This window comes from Nelusetta ayraudi, unplaced genomic scaffold (genome assembly GCF_046127955.1).
Source record: "Nelusetta ayraudi isolate G7.1 ecotype Tasmania unplaced genomic scaffold, CSIRO-AGI_Nayr_v1 ptg000136l, whole genome shotgun sequence".
Classification (NCBI taxonomy): Eukaryota; Metazoa; Chordata; class Actinopteri; order Tetraodontiformes; family Monacanthidae; genus Nelusetta; species Nelusetta ayraudi.
The window spans coordinates 5,844,823-5,859,890 of record NW_027466186.1 but is presented as its reverse complement, the minus strand read 5'-3'; the positions used below and the strand labels follow the sequence as shown (position 1 = coordinate 5,859,890).

The window sequence follows — 15,068 nt, the reverse complement described above, 5'->3', positions numbered from 1 at the left end:
CAGTCGGTGGTAAGTCTCGGTGGTGAGTGACTGAAAGAAAGAAAGAAAAAAAAAAGGGGGGGGGGGCACATTGTGCAATTGTATCAGTATATTGCTGGTCACAGTAAGACGCAGTTGTTAGTCATGTTGTCATTGTTTGAAATACATTTATTTTTCTCCGGAATTAACATCAAACTACTTCCTATGCACTTTTATACAGATACGACTCTGGAGCCAAATGTCATACGTCTCGTAAACAGGTTATGGGAACAATTGATACCGGAACATTTGAACAATGAGTGTTTCGACCGGTCGTTATTTGAGGAAACACATGCGCCTATGTTTCCGTTGTTAGTTGTTGTAGCAACCACGTCACGACGCGGGGACGCTAAAGTCTTGTCTTTGTTTGCGTTGCAGACATTATGCATTTATGAAAGTAACGTAAGCGCGTCAACGTGTAACGCCAAGTATGCCCATTCGATTTATCGAGGCTCGCGTACTAGCCGCTAGCTGCTAAGTCCGCTAAACGAAATAAGCGCGCTTTCTGCCCAGCATTTAACTTAGTGTAAACTGTAGGTAAATATCATGTCGGCTGTAGATAGTCTCGTCCCTGCTCGGTTCCTGACCATCATATCCCATTTTGTCATCGTTGTCACCATTTTTTGGTCAAGGGTAAGTGACAGGTTCATTCCACCCTCACCAGATAAAAAACATTTTAAGTAGTAGATTAGAGCAGGAGTCATCAAACGTATTAAACCTGAAAGCTACTTGATTCATATAAAGGGCAACCAGTTTGTTACACTATGAAATAACAAACTTTCTCAGTTATTATCAGTATTATTATTATTGTTGATACTGATCTATGTGAAGTCTCTATAACGTCAAGGAGTTCTCAATAGTAATCCACAATGACTTAACAGGGTTGGATAAAATTGAATTTCAGACGCAGCTTAACAAGTTGTGCTATTTTTCGACCAGGCCTGCAGGCTACTCATGTGGTCTTTGTGGGGCTACCTGGTGCCGGTGGGCACATTGTTGGTGACCCCTGGAGTAGAGCAATGTCATACGATGGTTTTGAATGCCTGTTTGTTTGTTGCTTGTTACAGGATAACAACATAAAGTCGTCTTTGCCTTTGGAGTACACACAAGAGCAATATGACAATGAAGATAGAAAGTGAGTAAACTTCTCCCACCAACTGCACTGCCAGATTAACCATATTTAGAAATTAATTTGTCTCTGTTTCAGTTTGGTGGTTGCACTGGCCATAACCATTGGCATGTTTGCCATTGAGCTGGCTGGCTTCTTCTCAGGAGTGTCCATGTTTAACTGCAGCCAAGGTCTTCTGTGTATCCTTTTGACTTACACACACCCACGTGACTGCTGATTATCTAGGCTATATTTACTCAGAAATAGAAGCAGCTATTGTAAATTAATAAAGTAATATTTTTGAGGTATTTATTAAAATGTTGTCAATTTAAGGACTAAAGAATGTTAAATCTTAAAGAACTAATCCTAGTTTCCAATATATTTCCATAACTTCACCATATGTTCATCCCACCATAGCCATAGGAGTCCATGCCAGTGCTTCAGTGGCTCTACTTTTCTTTCTATTTGAGCAGTGGGATTGTACCATCTACTGGTGGATCCTTGCAATCTGCAGGTTGGTACATGTGCTGTAATGTCTGTGGCTTCAAAAACGTTTTTCCCTGACAAAAAATGCTCCCAGCTCTGGCTGTCCACTGCACTGCATCCGTATCCTTGTCTTTCTTTGTGTTTGAGAAGTGGGAGTGCTGGACATATTGGGTTATTTTTGCCCTCTGCAGGTTTGTGTTTTTGCACGTGCATGTACAAAGTGTAAAGCCTGTTGCATTCTTGTCCTGTAGGTTCTTTTGTATTAAAAGGAATCTAGTAATTCTGTTTTAATGGTTCTTCAATTTGTCTGTCTTTTAGCGTGCTACCTGCCCTTGTTGAGATTCTTCTGTTTGTTGCTGTTTTTGGATTGAAGAAGAAGCCATTGTGATTTTCAGATGACCCGTAATTCTGTGATCCATACATTTTTTTAAACTCCACTTATTCCACCCTGCAACCCATGGACCTGTTTGATTTAGGTCCAAGCGTTATTCAGGCCTTAATAAGGCATAGTGTACCTGGACAAATTGTCAGTCCTGATATATGATGATAAATAAGATTCACTGGCGAGCAAACCATTCCACCTAACTTTCATTTTGGAGAATGGAAGCAAGCCAGAGTTTATGGAAACAACTCACAGAGGCAGAGGGAAAAACATGCAACCCTAAACAGAAAACGTTGCTCTTGAATTTATTTGTTTTTTAATGTTTGTTTGTAAAATGAAATGGCTACAGAAATTAGATGTATTTGTTTAACGTGCTAGCAATGAGATTTTTCAAGGGATGTTTCTACTTTTTTAAAGTGCTTTTTTAGTGTTTACCACATCATGTCAAATATCCATGTAATGTTACTGAATAAATCTATTTTCACATATTCTTAAACAATTGTCTTTATTTTATGGAAATATTTTAATCGCTTAAAATGTGGTTGTTTTTTGGGGGGTTTTTTTAAACTGAAAATTCAAGTTGTTTGTTTTCATGTGCAGCAAGACCAACAATTTTCTCCTGGCAATGAAATTCTTTGCTGTCCACGTGGATTCTGAGTTAAATAATATAGAACAAATAGAAAAATACAATAAAACAAAGAAAATAACTTACAAAAAGAAGAATTATTACACTAGATATACTGTGGACATGGAGTTTTTGTTGTTATTTTTAAATGTTTATTTTATCAAACAGATATTGATTAAACGGACGTAGTCGAAGAATTACGTCGTCACCTTTTGGTCCACGTCTTAATTGTTCCGTATGGAAACATTTCTTTCGTTCCTAGTACCGGCAGTTTGCAGGCAGGACGAAGACTCACCGGATTCACACTTGTTATAGGACAAACAATACAATTCAACAGCTTACAATGGGTACGTTTTTCTAATATTGGTTGGATACCACTGCTGTGGCATTAATTACGTTTTTATTTTGGTAACTTTTGAAAGATATGTACAAACACGGTTAAGCTAGGTAGCTAAAGCTAGTGAAGTATAAACATTACTCGTTTTAACCTTAAGTCAAATACTTCAGTAGATTGCATTCAGAAAGTTAGTGTGCACATGCGATTATATGTTTGCGTAACGATGGGATTGATTTTCATTTAACATTGTGTCAAGCAAGCGTCGCTGTCGGGTCGTTTGAAAGAACACTGACGTGGCCTTACGTTGTTCAGACTGACGTTTTAGCGAAACGTCTATGGTAGGCTACAGCATTTTACAAACGTCAACGCCAGACTCTTCAATCTGTTTAAGAATGATGTGTGTGCATCTTTAAATAAATTAAAAATGCGAAGAGTGTATTAAAGAACTAGCACGTCTCCGATTGGGTGACAACCCTTGGACATAATAAATTATTTATTTTAATCTTTCTTATCAATCGTATCTTTTGTTTCCTTATTTATTTATTTTTCTCTCTTTTTGGTGCTATGTTGTATTGTGAAATGCTATTATAATTGTTTATTTTTATTATTGTCATTATTTTTAATAAGGTCAGAGGGGAATGAAATGCCATTTATGGCATCCACAATCACTGCCTTTTAAACTGAATCTTATAAATGGGGCAGCATTTAATGTTTATTGGGATTTAGTTTTATTTTTGATTCACTACAAAACATAGTCGGGCAGAGATGGAAAGGAGTCAAATCAGCCATCATCTGTTGTAGCTGTAGCGTTTGATCCTTAGTCCCTTTTTTCCCCCCTGCTTTGCACGTTACGTTACTGTGTAGACACATTTTTGATTGACTTCAAAAACTCGAATAAGTTTGTCACACACTTTTTTGAAAACACATCTTTAAAGGACAACATGTGATAAAAATTTTACCACCAGATATCACGTGGCATGTCCTCACCCTCAAGTGTAGTAATAACCAGAGAAAAGATCTGAATTAATTAATGCGAACTCCCGCCTGTGGCTGGTAGAGGACGAGCAGGAGGGCAATACAATTTTGAATCATGATAGATGATACTAGTTCTGTACGGAGAAAATGTAGTTTTTACCAATACATTTTACTCTGTCTTTGCTTTACAGCAGCGAATACAGGAACCTCCCTGGTGCTGTCCAGTCTTCTGTCAGTGCTGGTCTTTGCTGGGATGCAGATGTTCAGTAAACAACTGGGATCAACAGAGTGGCTCACCATCCTGGGAGGTTTCCTAGGCTCAGTCCTCTTCATCTGCTCTCTCACTGTATCCTAATTGGAGCTGAATACACCTGTCTGCTTTTTGCATTCTGTGCTCTTGTCATATTTTGTATACATGTTCCCTAGCAAATTGTTCTGCTTATATTGTTGTGCAAGCACTATGTTCCTTAGCGCTCTCTGCAGGCATTCAATAATCTGGAAAACCTGTTTTTTGGGAAGGGATTCCAAGCCAAAATCTTCCCAGAGAGTGAGTGCCACATTTTTTTCTTGTGATGAATGAGTCATAGCCTAACCTGGATCGTCAACGTTTGATCACATCAAGTTGGCATAGTAACACACTGTTGGTTTGTGATTTGAATACAAATACTTCATTCAGGACTGTGCCAGAGTATCAGTGCTTTGATAAGATATTCATTTGTATTGTTTTGTTTTTTCCTCTTATCACTCAGTTCTGTTGTGCCTGTGCTTATCGCTATTTGCCTCTGGACTGGTACACCGCGTGTGTGTCACCACATGGTATGTATCACATGCGCTTAATGCACAATACTTTTGAAAGAAGTCTCCTGATTTATAATATGCATCTTTCTAAAAATACATCATTACCATACATTTTTGTCTCTTCCAGTCTTATTTTCTCCATCTTGGCCCTCTACTACATCAACAAAATATCTGCTGCCCTCTACCAAGCTGCCGTCCCAGCAGTCACACCCGCCAAGGCTGCCAGCAAGGGCAAAAGGAAGAACTGAATAACCTGCAAGCATCAAATTAATAAGTCAATATAAACAAGGTGGTAATGGCCAGCAGAAGACAGCATTTGCACATTTTGTAACAACCATTTTGTAAATCCACAAGTCTTGGTTTTGATGTCCATCTCATTGATTTTTTTTGTGCCATTATTATTAGACAGTTTGGGGGAAAAGGAGAATTGATCTTGGCCATTACTTATTAACGCTTTCTACATTCCCTTGGTCAAAGCTTGCTCAGTGCTTGTTTTACAGCAGTTGTAAAGAGATATAATCTTCTCCCAATATTTCTCTGTAAAGTCATTGGCGCATCACTTTGCTGTCTTTTTTTTTTCCATTCATTTTCTAAATAAATTGTTAAAAGGACTTAAAATGAAGCCCCATCAAACTGGCTTTTTTGCATGTCTGTTGCATGAGGTGTATTTGTTTTTGTTCCAAAGTTGTAGACCAGGAAAATGCGGAGGAGGAGGAGGAGGAGGAGGAGCCGCAGCAGTCACCCCGACTGATTGCTTCACTTCCTCATTGTCTTGGCTGAAATGCTCCAGATCCAAGTGACTAGTCAGTAGTAGACAGACTCCAGTGTCCTAAAAGTTTTAGTTTAGTTAGCTTTCAGCCAACATTTTTACTTTAAATATTTAGATTTTCTTTTAGTACACTATGCACTTTTTTAAGTTGTCTCTAGGTTTTCAGACCAAACCTTTGTAGAGTTGCAAAACATTTCCAACAATGTGAATTGTTGTGGAGGTAGTGGCACTGTCCACTGCTGATGGGGAGGGGCGTTGGCTGGTCATGCAGGCCTGTAAAAACATGTCAGGCATGACTGCGCGGTATACCTTGTTAACATGTTGATGCTTCGTGTCAGAAGAGTCCTGAAGAAGAAAACCCTTTTTTTTTTTTTTTGCCCCAGTGTAACTGGCTCCACGGAGGCCGCCATGACATAGGTGTAACGGAACAGGCATGCCCTGATATGTGACACCTCCTACAATCCCTCAGAACCTTGTCTTTACCTGTGATTCAGTATGATTCATGTTTATCAAGATTCAACAAAACCTTTGAGTTTGTTAAAAGTTGTAATAGCTCAACCAAAAGGCCCAATGTGTTACATTCTTAATTTAATGGAATAGGGTTGAATTTGAAAATGTGTCTGCCAGTAATAATAAGACATTTATGTTCAATTACATAGTGGATCTGATGGCAAATTAGGACCATATTGCTTCAATGTTGTGGTTTTTCAGTAGCCCAGAATGTGAGGACAAGGATTAACAATTCCAATTTGTCAAATTATCAAGTAATGGCATCATGTCCACATATATAAATGACACAAATTATGTATCAAAGAAAAAAATCTTAAAGTTGTAATGTCCTTCCCTACCACTAGACGCTACTAAAGATGACTCTTTGACCCTTTAAATGTTGCTGTCACTTTACTGCATTTAAGGGCAAAAACGCCCTGTTTGATTTTTTTATTTTTTATTTTTATTTTTAAGTTTCAGGAGCTTCTTTATCTCTGGCAGGCACATATTTGCACAGAGATTTTGGTGGGTTTTTTTCACTTCCCTTCTCGTCTCTCATCGTGTCCTCGCTCACACCCCTCCCATCGCTCTGGGCGTTGCCTGGCTGACTGTAAATAGTTGCCTTAAGTTCAGCCCAGCCGCTGCACTGCGCTTCACACTGACCATCCTACGCCTCGCCCTGCACCTCGCTCCGTCCTGGTAAGTCCCTTTCTCTCCTTCTTCTCTTGTTTTATTTTGGAAAGACAAGAGGAAGCGGACGAGTATCCGACGGCCTCAACTGCGGTGCCCGTTTTTCTGACACTGCGATCGGACTTCAAGGCGTACCGTCACAGCCTTGAAAGTGTAAAAAGAAATAATTTAAAAAATGTGTGTCTTCAGTTTCTGGTCACTTTCCTCGTCCCTTTTCTCTGGCTCAGAGCCAGAGTCTCCACCCGTGGGGTGGAGAGCAAGACGCGACCTGTTCTTATCTCTGCGAATAATCCCTGGCCACACCTTTTATCTACCGAGCTCGGATCAGAACAGTTTAGTTTCGTCGAACGAAAGCCATCCAGGAAAGGCATAGGTTTAGAGAGGGAGCAGCGAGATAAGGATTTAAAAAAAAAAAAAAAAACATTTTTTTATCGGATTTGTGCCAGAGAATTTAGGAGCGACAGAAAGTGTAAAAGACAGAACCAACACCCACATCCTCAGCGAACAATACGTTAGCTTGGGATGAATGGGTCTCAGTGGAGGAAGAAGTGTTGGCATGTCTGAGGAAAAGAAAACATGGCATACCTCGATGTCGACTCCCCTGAAGGTCCTGCCTTTACCTATTAGTCTGAATCACAATCACTATCGAAGTACACGAAACCTTTAATCAGATTAGTAAATAGTGTGTTATTTCACAGTACGCATGATCATTTTTATAGCATACTATATTTGCCAAATGTCAAAACGTTAAATGACATTTTTAATGTCATGAAGTACAATGAAAGATATTTATGCACATCACAGTTGTTCATTATTATATATGTATCCATACGAGAGTAGTTTTATACTCTTGGGTGAAAACTGACTCCGCCTATAACCTTCCCAGTCATGGAGGAGTTATCCTGTGGAATGAACGTGCCCTTACATTTTAAAGATGTATGTTTGGTTGGAATTTGTTTGATATTTAGCATTTTGTGTCTTTTTTTAGTATTTTAAACAACTTGACACAATTGTTTTTGCTGGTCTATGTTAATCGCTATTTGCATAGTAACGGCAACAGCCTGCAGACAAGTGTGAGAGGAAAAAAAAAAATCTCGATATGCCAAATTCACATCTTGTCTCTTTAATTCATGTCTTCCCCAATCAGCACATACAGCCGCAACCATGACTGAAATGGAAAAATCCCTCGAGTCCATGATGGTAGTTTTTCAACAGTATGGGGCGGAACATGGCGATAAAAAGTTCTTGAACAAGTCACAACTGAAGAAACTTTTGGAGGAGCAGTTTCCTTCTTTCGTCAAAGTAAGAGCCCTCTGAATACTCAATGGTATCTCAGTCACCGGAGGTAACGTTCAACTTGGAAGTGTTGCACTCTAAACCTGTCCCTTGCTGATGTTCTTTCAGGCCCAGAAGAACCCCAAACTTGCAGAGGAGATCCTGAAAGACCTGGATCATGACCGAGACGACCTGCTGAACTTTGAGGAGTTCCTTCCCTTCATCGTGGGCCTCGCGCTGGCCTGTGAGAAAGGTCAAATAATGAACCAGAAAAAGAGCAAAAAGTGATCAGCAGACACTTGTAACGGTTTTCTATTTTCTTTTTCTGTTTTGGAGTTGAAGGGGTGAAAATAATTTTGTCATACAAATATGTGTGTCACGAGTAAAAGCTACGTTTGACAAAATTTAAGTCCTCTGACTGATTTGTTGGTAGCAAATTATTCAATATCTGTCTCCCTCTTGTACTTGTTCTTTAATAACAACAACCATTACATACAAATGCTTACAGTCCGGGAATGTGCTGCGAACAGACGAGAGCTGCAAGTGGGTGGAACACATACAGAAAATGTGTTGCGCACATGAGTTGTGAGCCTGGGCCTGCTCACTCAGAGAGCATGGAGGTATTGGGTGGTGTTTAAGCTCTCTGGAGTTCCAGTCGTGGCTGCCCTCCAACTCAGATAACAAATTCCCCCACTCCCTTGAGTTTTCCACGTGTGGATTTCATCCTCCTGTCCTGCTAAGGGCGGTGGTGCTGTTGGACGGTACATTTTATTGTGGAGAGATTCCTGATTCCTTTAACATCTGAACTCACCGACAGGACAGGATCACAGTGTGGTTAAAAAGAGGTGAGGCAGTAATCTCGGGGTGGGGGGCGGCTGTCGGGTGTTGTCCTGGATGAAAAGGCTGAGGCTTGTGCAACAGTTTCACAGTTCCTTTCTGGAGTCGATATTTGGCAGTCGTCGGAGAACTTGCTGTGAGAGGAGAAAATACACCGTTGAATACATGGAAAGGGAGGAAACAACACCCCTCCAACAAGAAAAGGTCTCTAAGGTAGTGACACGGTGTGTAGTCAGCGTGAGAACAAGTTTGACCAGCGGGTTTCCGGTGGTTCCTGTCAAAGGTGGCGAAAGTGTGGCAATCATGCAGCAGAGGAGAGAAAAATCAATCACCTCCAAATGTGTGTGAACACCGTTAGCACTTCTGTTGAGACAGTAGGCACTGAACACCTTGTAGCTGCAGGGTGTTGAATCATTCCATTGATATAAATAGTCGCAACAGAAGAGTGATAGCTTGCATTTAATAGCCATTATTTTTCACCAATTAAAAGCTTTATAATGAAAAAATAGTAAACACACACACATACATACATACATACATACATACATACACTACCAGTCAAAAGTTTGGACACACCTCTTTCTTCTTTATCTTTGCTACTTTCTACACTGTAGATTCATACTGAAGACATCAAATGTATGAGCAAGATATGTGGATTAATGTGGCAAAAGAAAAGTTAAATGCCTAAATATGTGAAGCTGTATATTTTTTTTTATGAAGGGTGGCTATTCTAGATCATCTAAAATTCCATATGTGTTCATACATATTCCATGTGTATACATGCCTAGTTTTGATGCCTTGACGATCTACAATGTAACAGTCATAAAAAAAAGAAAGAAAAACCATTAAACCAGAAATATATGTGTCCAAACTTTTGACTGGTAGTGTACATACATACATACATACATACATACATACATACATACAGACATTTTACCATCTCATCCACAGATTTACTGGACCACGGGACACGCCCTCCTCTCTCTCTCTCTCTCTCTCTCTCTCTCTCTCTCTCTCTCTCATATTGTGTTCAGTCACTTCCTGTTTGGCGGTTTGCTGTACACACACCTCCGCATCCCCAAGCCTGGGCAAATCTCATTTGGTGCCCTGCTGCTGCCATCTCTGCTCACAACATTGGCAGTGATGAGAAGTCGTCATATCATGGGGAAACATTCCTTCCTTGCAGCGTTGTGGAGAGAGTAAAGGATACAGGGGAGGCACCACCCAGCAGCTGCTGCCAAAACAAGCACTCAAGGAGGTCGTCCTCCTCACACCAGCATGACGAAACAATTTTTTTTTTTTTTTTTTTTTTTTTTTGTGTCTTGATTAGCTGGGAAATATTCTGGAAAATTCTAAACCAACACTAGCTATTGGTGATCACGTAGGTGGCGTGTCAAGCGTCGCCTGCTCAACGTGTAAACGCAGGGGTCGCCAAACTACGGCCCGCGGGCCACATACGGCCCGCTTGAAGGCAGTCATAACCCCCCCCCAACGAAACTTTGGCGGCACGTAACTTTGCCGAAACGTTAGCGTAGCGCGACAGCGATAGCGTGCTTCCACTCCCCCGGTCAACAAAAAAATGCCGGGACGTTAGCGCAATTTCCAACCAGCAGCCCCGTCGTCGAACCGTGGCCCGCCGACACGATACAGTTCCGTCATGTGGCCCATTGCAAATAAAGTTTGTCGACTCCTGGTGTAAAGAGTAAGCGAGGATTTGTTCCTGTCATATATTTCTTGGCCACAAGATGTCGCACTTCTCCTAAAACAGTCGACTGACATCCTCTGTCCGCCTCCCGCTGCTCTCTGCTGTCGTAGTCGTAGTCAAAGTTTTTGACTCGTGACACACAAAGGGTTTCTAAAATGTGACAGAGGCGCAGGAGCAGGTGGATGGAGTGTTTTGGTGAGCCATCTCATAGGAGGAAAAAACATCATGTGATATGTAGAAACCATGTGATTTAACTTCGGTTGAAAAGAAACAAAAGCAAAGTTGCAACAAAATATGTCTTTGAAGCCCCACGTTATTTAGCTCTTTATTGAATTGACTCTTAAAACACTGAACTACAGCTGTTTTATGATTTACTATTAATATGATTTCCTCAAGTTCTGCAAGCCAGATTAAAAGGCTTAACCAGCCGCATTTGGCCCCCGGGCCGTAGTTTGTCCATATAGGAACTAGTCAGTGAAATGTCAGTGAGGATGTCCATCCATCCATTTTCAATATCCGCTACGTCTGCTGAAGCCTCTCCCAGCTGTCACAGGTCGAAGGCAGGGTGACACTCTGGACAAGTCGCCAGTTCATCGCAGGGCCACATCGAGACAAACAAAGACAAACAACCATTCACACTCACATACACACCTATGGACAATTTAGAGTTTCAAATTCACCTCACATGCATGTTTTTGACTGTGGGACGAAGCCGGAGAACCCACGCAGACACAGTGAGAACATGCAAACTCCACACAGAAAGGTCACAGGCCTGGAATCGAACCCACAACCTTCTTTCTGTGAGGCGGCAGGAAAAGTATAACATAAAAGTGGGCTCCATCTGCGTTGTTTGTCGTCATTGTCACTGCAGAGGCCACGATGAGAACATCAATCACGTGACCAACTACAGGTTTTATCATGTTCTTTGTACAGACGTCCGTCCCCACATTCATTTTCCATATATTCCTTGTCCAGGTAAACTAGACAAGCTGCCACACACACAAACAAAACAAAAAACAACAACAACCCAACTTTCACAAAAAGAAACTAATGTGCAGTTACTTTTGGTACAGTTTCAATGACATTTATTTGCTACTTGCACAGTGCGTGAAGACCCGAGGTCGGCTTAGTTTGACAGAAACAGGGAGAAACTGGAGGGCACTTTTATTATTTACTGACGGAGGTGCTTGCACATCTGGTCACCAGCTGAATTCTCCTTCTTTGCCATTACTTGTCCACATTTCACAGTAGCATCAAAAGGAAATCAAAACTCATTTGGTATGTTTTGGATAAAATGTTTTGGAAACAAATGGGTTTATTGTACATCCTGTGTGAGGTTAGTCATTTTACATAGAGTATGTCATCCTAAACCTCCACGAAAAAAAAAGGAACTACAGATAAATAAATGATTAAGATATGGGTATTATAACTTATTTTCTGATCTGTATGAGCTGTTAAGTAATAATTAATAGCAATGATCAATTGCATAAAAAAAATCAAAAGAAAACAACAACAAAGACAATTACCATAACCCAGTAGGAATAAACAACAAATTTGTAAGTATTTAATTTTATTATTTTACCTTTTCAAACCACTGACTTACTGGCACCTCTCATTTGTGCTACATTTAACCTGTCAAGCAAAATTGTAGCAGAATTGTATTTCATTGAGGGCTATTTGTTCCATGCTAAAACAGTATTTTAATTCAGCTTCAGTTAGAATTAAAAAAAAAAAAAAAAAAAAAAAAAAAAAAAAACACACCTCAAACTGTCGCGTCTGGAGAGCTGAACCATATTTCAACACCGACTTACCTGACAATTTAAATGTTTGTTGTGCAACTCACAGCTCTCACAATACACCCAACCATGCAAGAATCCATTGTTGTTGTTGTGATGTGTCTCGGACAAGAATAATAGCACTGAGTTACACTACCAGCCAAATTTTGGACACACCCTATGACTTGAATGTCTTTTCTTTCATTCTCATGAAAAATGTTAAAAATGCTGCACAAGATGAGGTGCAACGAAATGGATGCTAGCGTTATATTATTTCCAAAGAGGTTGTGCCCCCTTCCAGTGGTAACACTGTAACACACACCACAGTCAGGCATGTGTGGAAAGATGAACTTTGTGTGTGTGTGTGTGTGTGTGTGTGTGTGTGTGTGTGTGTGTGTGTGTGTGTGTGTGTGTGTGTGTGAGCATCACAATCACCACATGATCCTTCGTCTCCGTTTCCTCTTTACCCCCCTGCATGGTAAAACTAATAGTGTTCAATAAGTGAAAGTAATACGGCCAAAGCGAGGACAGGCTGCTGCCGGCCGCTCTCAGCTGACACATGAGGGGAAAGCCTCCACTCTGCCGTCTTGGAACAGCCGAGTGGAAATCATAGGCTTCTTTGAGTTGTATAACAGGAGTTGCCGGAGTCAGACTCTGACATGATGAGGAGAGGCTCGCACTGGCACACCCTGCCAGTGACTGACTTCTTCCATCCAGCTCAGTTACGCTTAAAGCAAAAAACAACAAAAAAAACACAAAAAAAACAATACGTTTGTAAGTGTGTGAGTCACTCTGGATGACGACACAAAGATCTTGTCAGTTTAGCGAGTGAAGCAGATCATAAAATATATAGGGAGAGGCAAAGACGTGGGGTAGCGCTCTCCTCAGCTATGTGTGGTTATGCAATGTAAGCGCATGCCTGCGGGTGTGGGTGTGCCCGTCTGTCTTTGTGCGTCTCCCCTTTAAGAGGAGGCTTCGTCACAGTCTGTCAGTCTGACCTGGGAGCAGAGGTGTGATCTTTCTTCACCTGCAGAAAACTCTGAGGTGAGTAGCAGCAAAAGAACAGACATGTCTCAGGACGTGTCTGAACACTGGTTTGCATTGCATTTCATTATTTTCCACTGTTGATGAATGTTGTCGTTTTCATTGTGATATGAATGCTAAAAGTCTTGGTCTGCCACACTGAAATGTTTCTGTTAATTTTTCGGTCACCATCCAATTTAACGTGACAGCGTCTGCGGAAGACTTTTAGCTCCACTCTGTGTGTTTTCACCTGTTTTACGTCACTTCAGTTTAAAAGGAAGCTATTCTTCAGTTACAGCCATGACTCGCCTGGAAGAAGCCATCCAAAACATTGTGGAGGTGTTTCTGGAGTACGCCGGCGATGACCCCAAGAAACCCAAACTGTGCCAGGAGGAGCTGAAAAACATGCTGGAGAATGAAATCAAAAGCCCTGAAATAAGAGTGAGAGACACCGGACACTGACACGACACCGAAACATCCGAGCACCTGCTTTCCGAGATTCTGTTTAACCATGGCGGTGTCTTCCCTCAGGAGAAAATAACTGCTGATGATATCGAGGAAGCCATGCAAAAGCTGGACAAGAACCACGATGGCGAGGTCAACTTCAAGGAATTCTCCCGCTGCGTGATGGACCTGGCCAAGTCCTTGTACCACAACAAGACGGGCAGAGGCGGCAAGAAAGGCAAAGGCAAAGGAAATGAGGACGAATAACATCTCTGGTGTCTGGTGTTACCTGCATTGTTTGTAGCACTGTAGTGCATTCATATACATTCTTGTCATACAAAGCATGCATACTCAGTCCACCAACGTTGACAAGCCTTGTGTGTACACTTCAGTGATGTTTGCAAGCGCAATGTTTGTTGTGTTATGTTTTGTTTATGTGTTTGTTTAAATACTTTTTGAGAATAAAGGAATCTCAAGAAGTGTCTTTCTCCTGGAACATTATTTTTTTGTTTTGTTTTACATAACACTTACAAACGTGGGTCCAAAACCATTATCACAAGGCACACAAAATTTTGAAGCACTTATACTCTTATTTATATTCCTCTTGTTCATGTTTATATTTATATATAATTTCAATAATGGAAGGACCAAGCCGCCCAGAGTCCAAGATGGCGTCCCATTTATTTCAATGAAGTTGCTCACCCAGCGCATGGGTCCAAAAAAGTTTTTGACTTCCGCATTGATGAGATAATAGAGCATGCGCAGTTGCGTGGAGACCGTCACTGACAGACGTGCGCATGGGGAAAATGCCTCTTGGTGCAATACCTTGAGTGGCCACTGGGGTAAATCGGCCCGCCGCCATATTTCCAGTCCGGTTTCCAGTTCTTCCATGCCGTCAGACGCACAGGTGGAACATGAGGAGGGGGGCGTGATCTGAAACGAGAGGAACCCCACCACGGTGTGACAAGTTCTCAAATATTAGATTCATGTCACCTGACTTTGATATCATGCAGTATCTGGTTCAATTTCGAATATACTTGTGCAAATCATAAGAAATAAAAACAACACGTATTATCAACCCTTCATTTTAGACGTTTGATCAACATTAATGTGTTTAAGTGTTGGAACAGTGCGGTACAAGCGGTGCAGGAGCTTTCCACATTTCCCACCAACGCTGAGCAGCTCAAACTGGTTCTGTGACTGAATGTGGGTAATCAGAACAGACTTTTTACGAATAAATATAACCGTAGAATTGAGCATTAAATTAAAGTACACAATAAGACAAAGGGATGCATACAGGATACGCTATCATTAGATGAATGACTGTCGTAA

General features: G+C 41.0%; 4 protein-coding genes across 6 annotated transcripts; all 4 read left to right on the top strand.

Moving 5' to 3' along the window:
* Positions 1 to 289: 289 nt before the first annotated feature.
* On the top strand, positions 290 to 2,484 carry tmem107l (transmembrane protein 107 like). Its single transcript, XM_076012828.1, has 5 exons — positions 290 to 651; positions 1,086 to 1,153; positions 1,226 to 1,326; positions 1,544 to 1,640; positions 1,931 to 2,484. The coding sequence occupies exons 1-5, from the start codon at positions 565 to 567 to the stop codon at positions 1,998 to 2,000; spliced, it is 423 nt and encodes a 140-aa protein (XP_075868943.1). The 5' UTR covers positions 290 to 564; the 3' UTR covers positions 2,001 to 2,484.
* Positions 2,485 to 2,809: 325 nt separating this feature from the next.
* On the top strand, positions 2,810 to 5,362 carry krtcap2 (keratinocyte associated protein 2). The gene is made up of 5 exons (XM_076012791.1): positions 2,810 to 2,966; positions 4,123 to 4,277; positions 4,415 to 4,478; positions 4,681 to 4,747; positions 4,857 to 5,362. Exons 1-5 carry the CDS (start codon positions 2,963 to 2,965, stop codon positions 4,975 to 4,977), a joined length of 411 nt encoding a protein of 136 aa, XP_075868906.1. The 5' UTR covers positions 2,810 to 2,962; the 3' UTR covers positions 4,978 to 5,362.
* A 1,183-nt stretch (positions 5,363 to 6,545) lies between these two features.
* On the top strand, positions 6,546 to 8,356 carry LOC142879574 (protein S100-A10-like). Its single transcript, XM_076012954.1, has 3 exons — positions 6,546 to 6,686; positions 7,825 to 7,979; positions 8,082 to 8,356. Exons 2-3 carry the CDS (start codon positions 7,842 to 7,844, stop codon positions 8,238 to 8,240), a joined length of 297 nt encoding a protein of 98 aa, XP_075869069.1. The 5' UTR covers positions 6,546 to 6,686; positions 7,825 to 7,841; the 3' UTR covers positions 8,241 to 8,356.
* A 4,029-nt stretch (positions 8,357 to 12,385) lies between these two features.
* s100w (S100 calcium binding protein W) lies at positions 12,386 to 14,216 on the top strand. 3 transcript variants are annotated; one of them, XM_076012952.1, is made up of 3 exons: positions 12,386 to 13,317; positions 13,562 to 13,733; positions 13,824 to 14,216. In XM_076012952.1, the coding sequence occupies exons 2-3, from the start codon at positions 13,593 to 13,595 to the stop codon at positions 14,001 to 14,003; spliced, it is 321 nt and encodes a 106-aa protein (XP_075869067.1). In that variant the 5' UTR covers positions 12,386 to 13,317; positions 13,562 to 13,592; the 3' UTR covers positions 14,004 to 14,216. The 3 variants fall into 3 exon arrangements, with proteins under 3 accessions (XP_075869067.1, XP_075869068.1, XP_075869066.1); XM_076012953.1 differs by having other exon boundaries at positions 12,387 to 13,313; positions 13,585 to 13,733; XM_076012951.1 differs by having other exon boundaries at positions 12,390 to 13,317; positions 13,585 to 13,733.
* The last annotated feature ends 852 nt before the right edge of the window (positions 14,217 to 15,068 follow it).

Coding starts and splice junctions, on each gene's coding strand:
- tmem107l (XM_076012828.1), top strand. CDS start 565: ATGTCGGCTGTAGATAGTCTCGTCCCTGCTCGGTTCCTGACCATCATA. Junction 1,154..1,225: donor TATGACAATGAAGATAGAAA/GTGAGTAAACTT, acceptor TCTCTGTTTCAG/TTTGGTGGTTGCACTGGCCA. Junction 1,641..1,930: donor TGGATCCTTGCAATCTGCAG/GTTGGTACATGT, acceptor TCTGTCTTTTAG/CGTGCTACCTGCCCTTGTTG.
- krtcap2 (XM_076012791.1), top strand. Junction 4,278..4,414: donor TCTTCATCTGCTCTCTCACT/GTATCCTAATTG, acceptor CGCTCTCTGCAG/GCATTCAATAATCTGGAAAA. Junction 4,479..4,680: donor AGCCAAAATCTTCCCAGAGA/GTGAGTGCCACA, acceptor CTTATCACTCAG/TTCTGTTGTGCCTGTGCTTA.
- LOC142879574 (XM_076012954.1), top strand. CDS start 7,842: ATGACTGAAATGGAAAAATCCCTCGAGTCCATGATGGTAGTTTTTCAA. Junction 7,980..8,081: donor AGTTTCCTTCTTTCGTCAAA/GTAAGAGCCCTC, acceptor ATGTTCTTTCAG/GCCCAGAAGAACCCCAAACT.
- s100w (XM_076012952.1), top strand. CDS start 13,593: ATGACTCGCCTGGAAGAAGCCATCCAAAACATTGTGGAGGTGTTTCTG. Junction 13,734..13,823: donor TCAAAAGCCCTGAAATAAGA/GTGAGAGACACC, acceptor GTCTTCCCTCAG/GAGAAAATAACTGCTGATGA.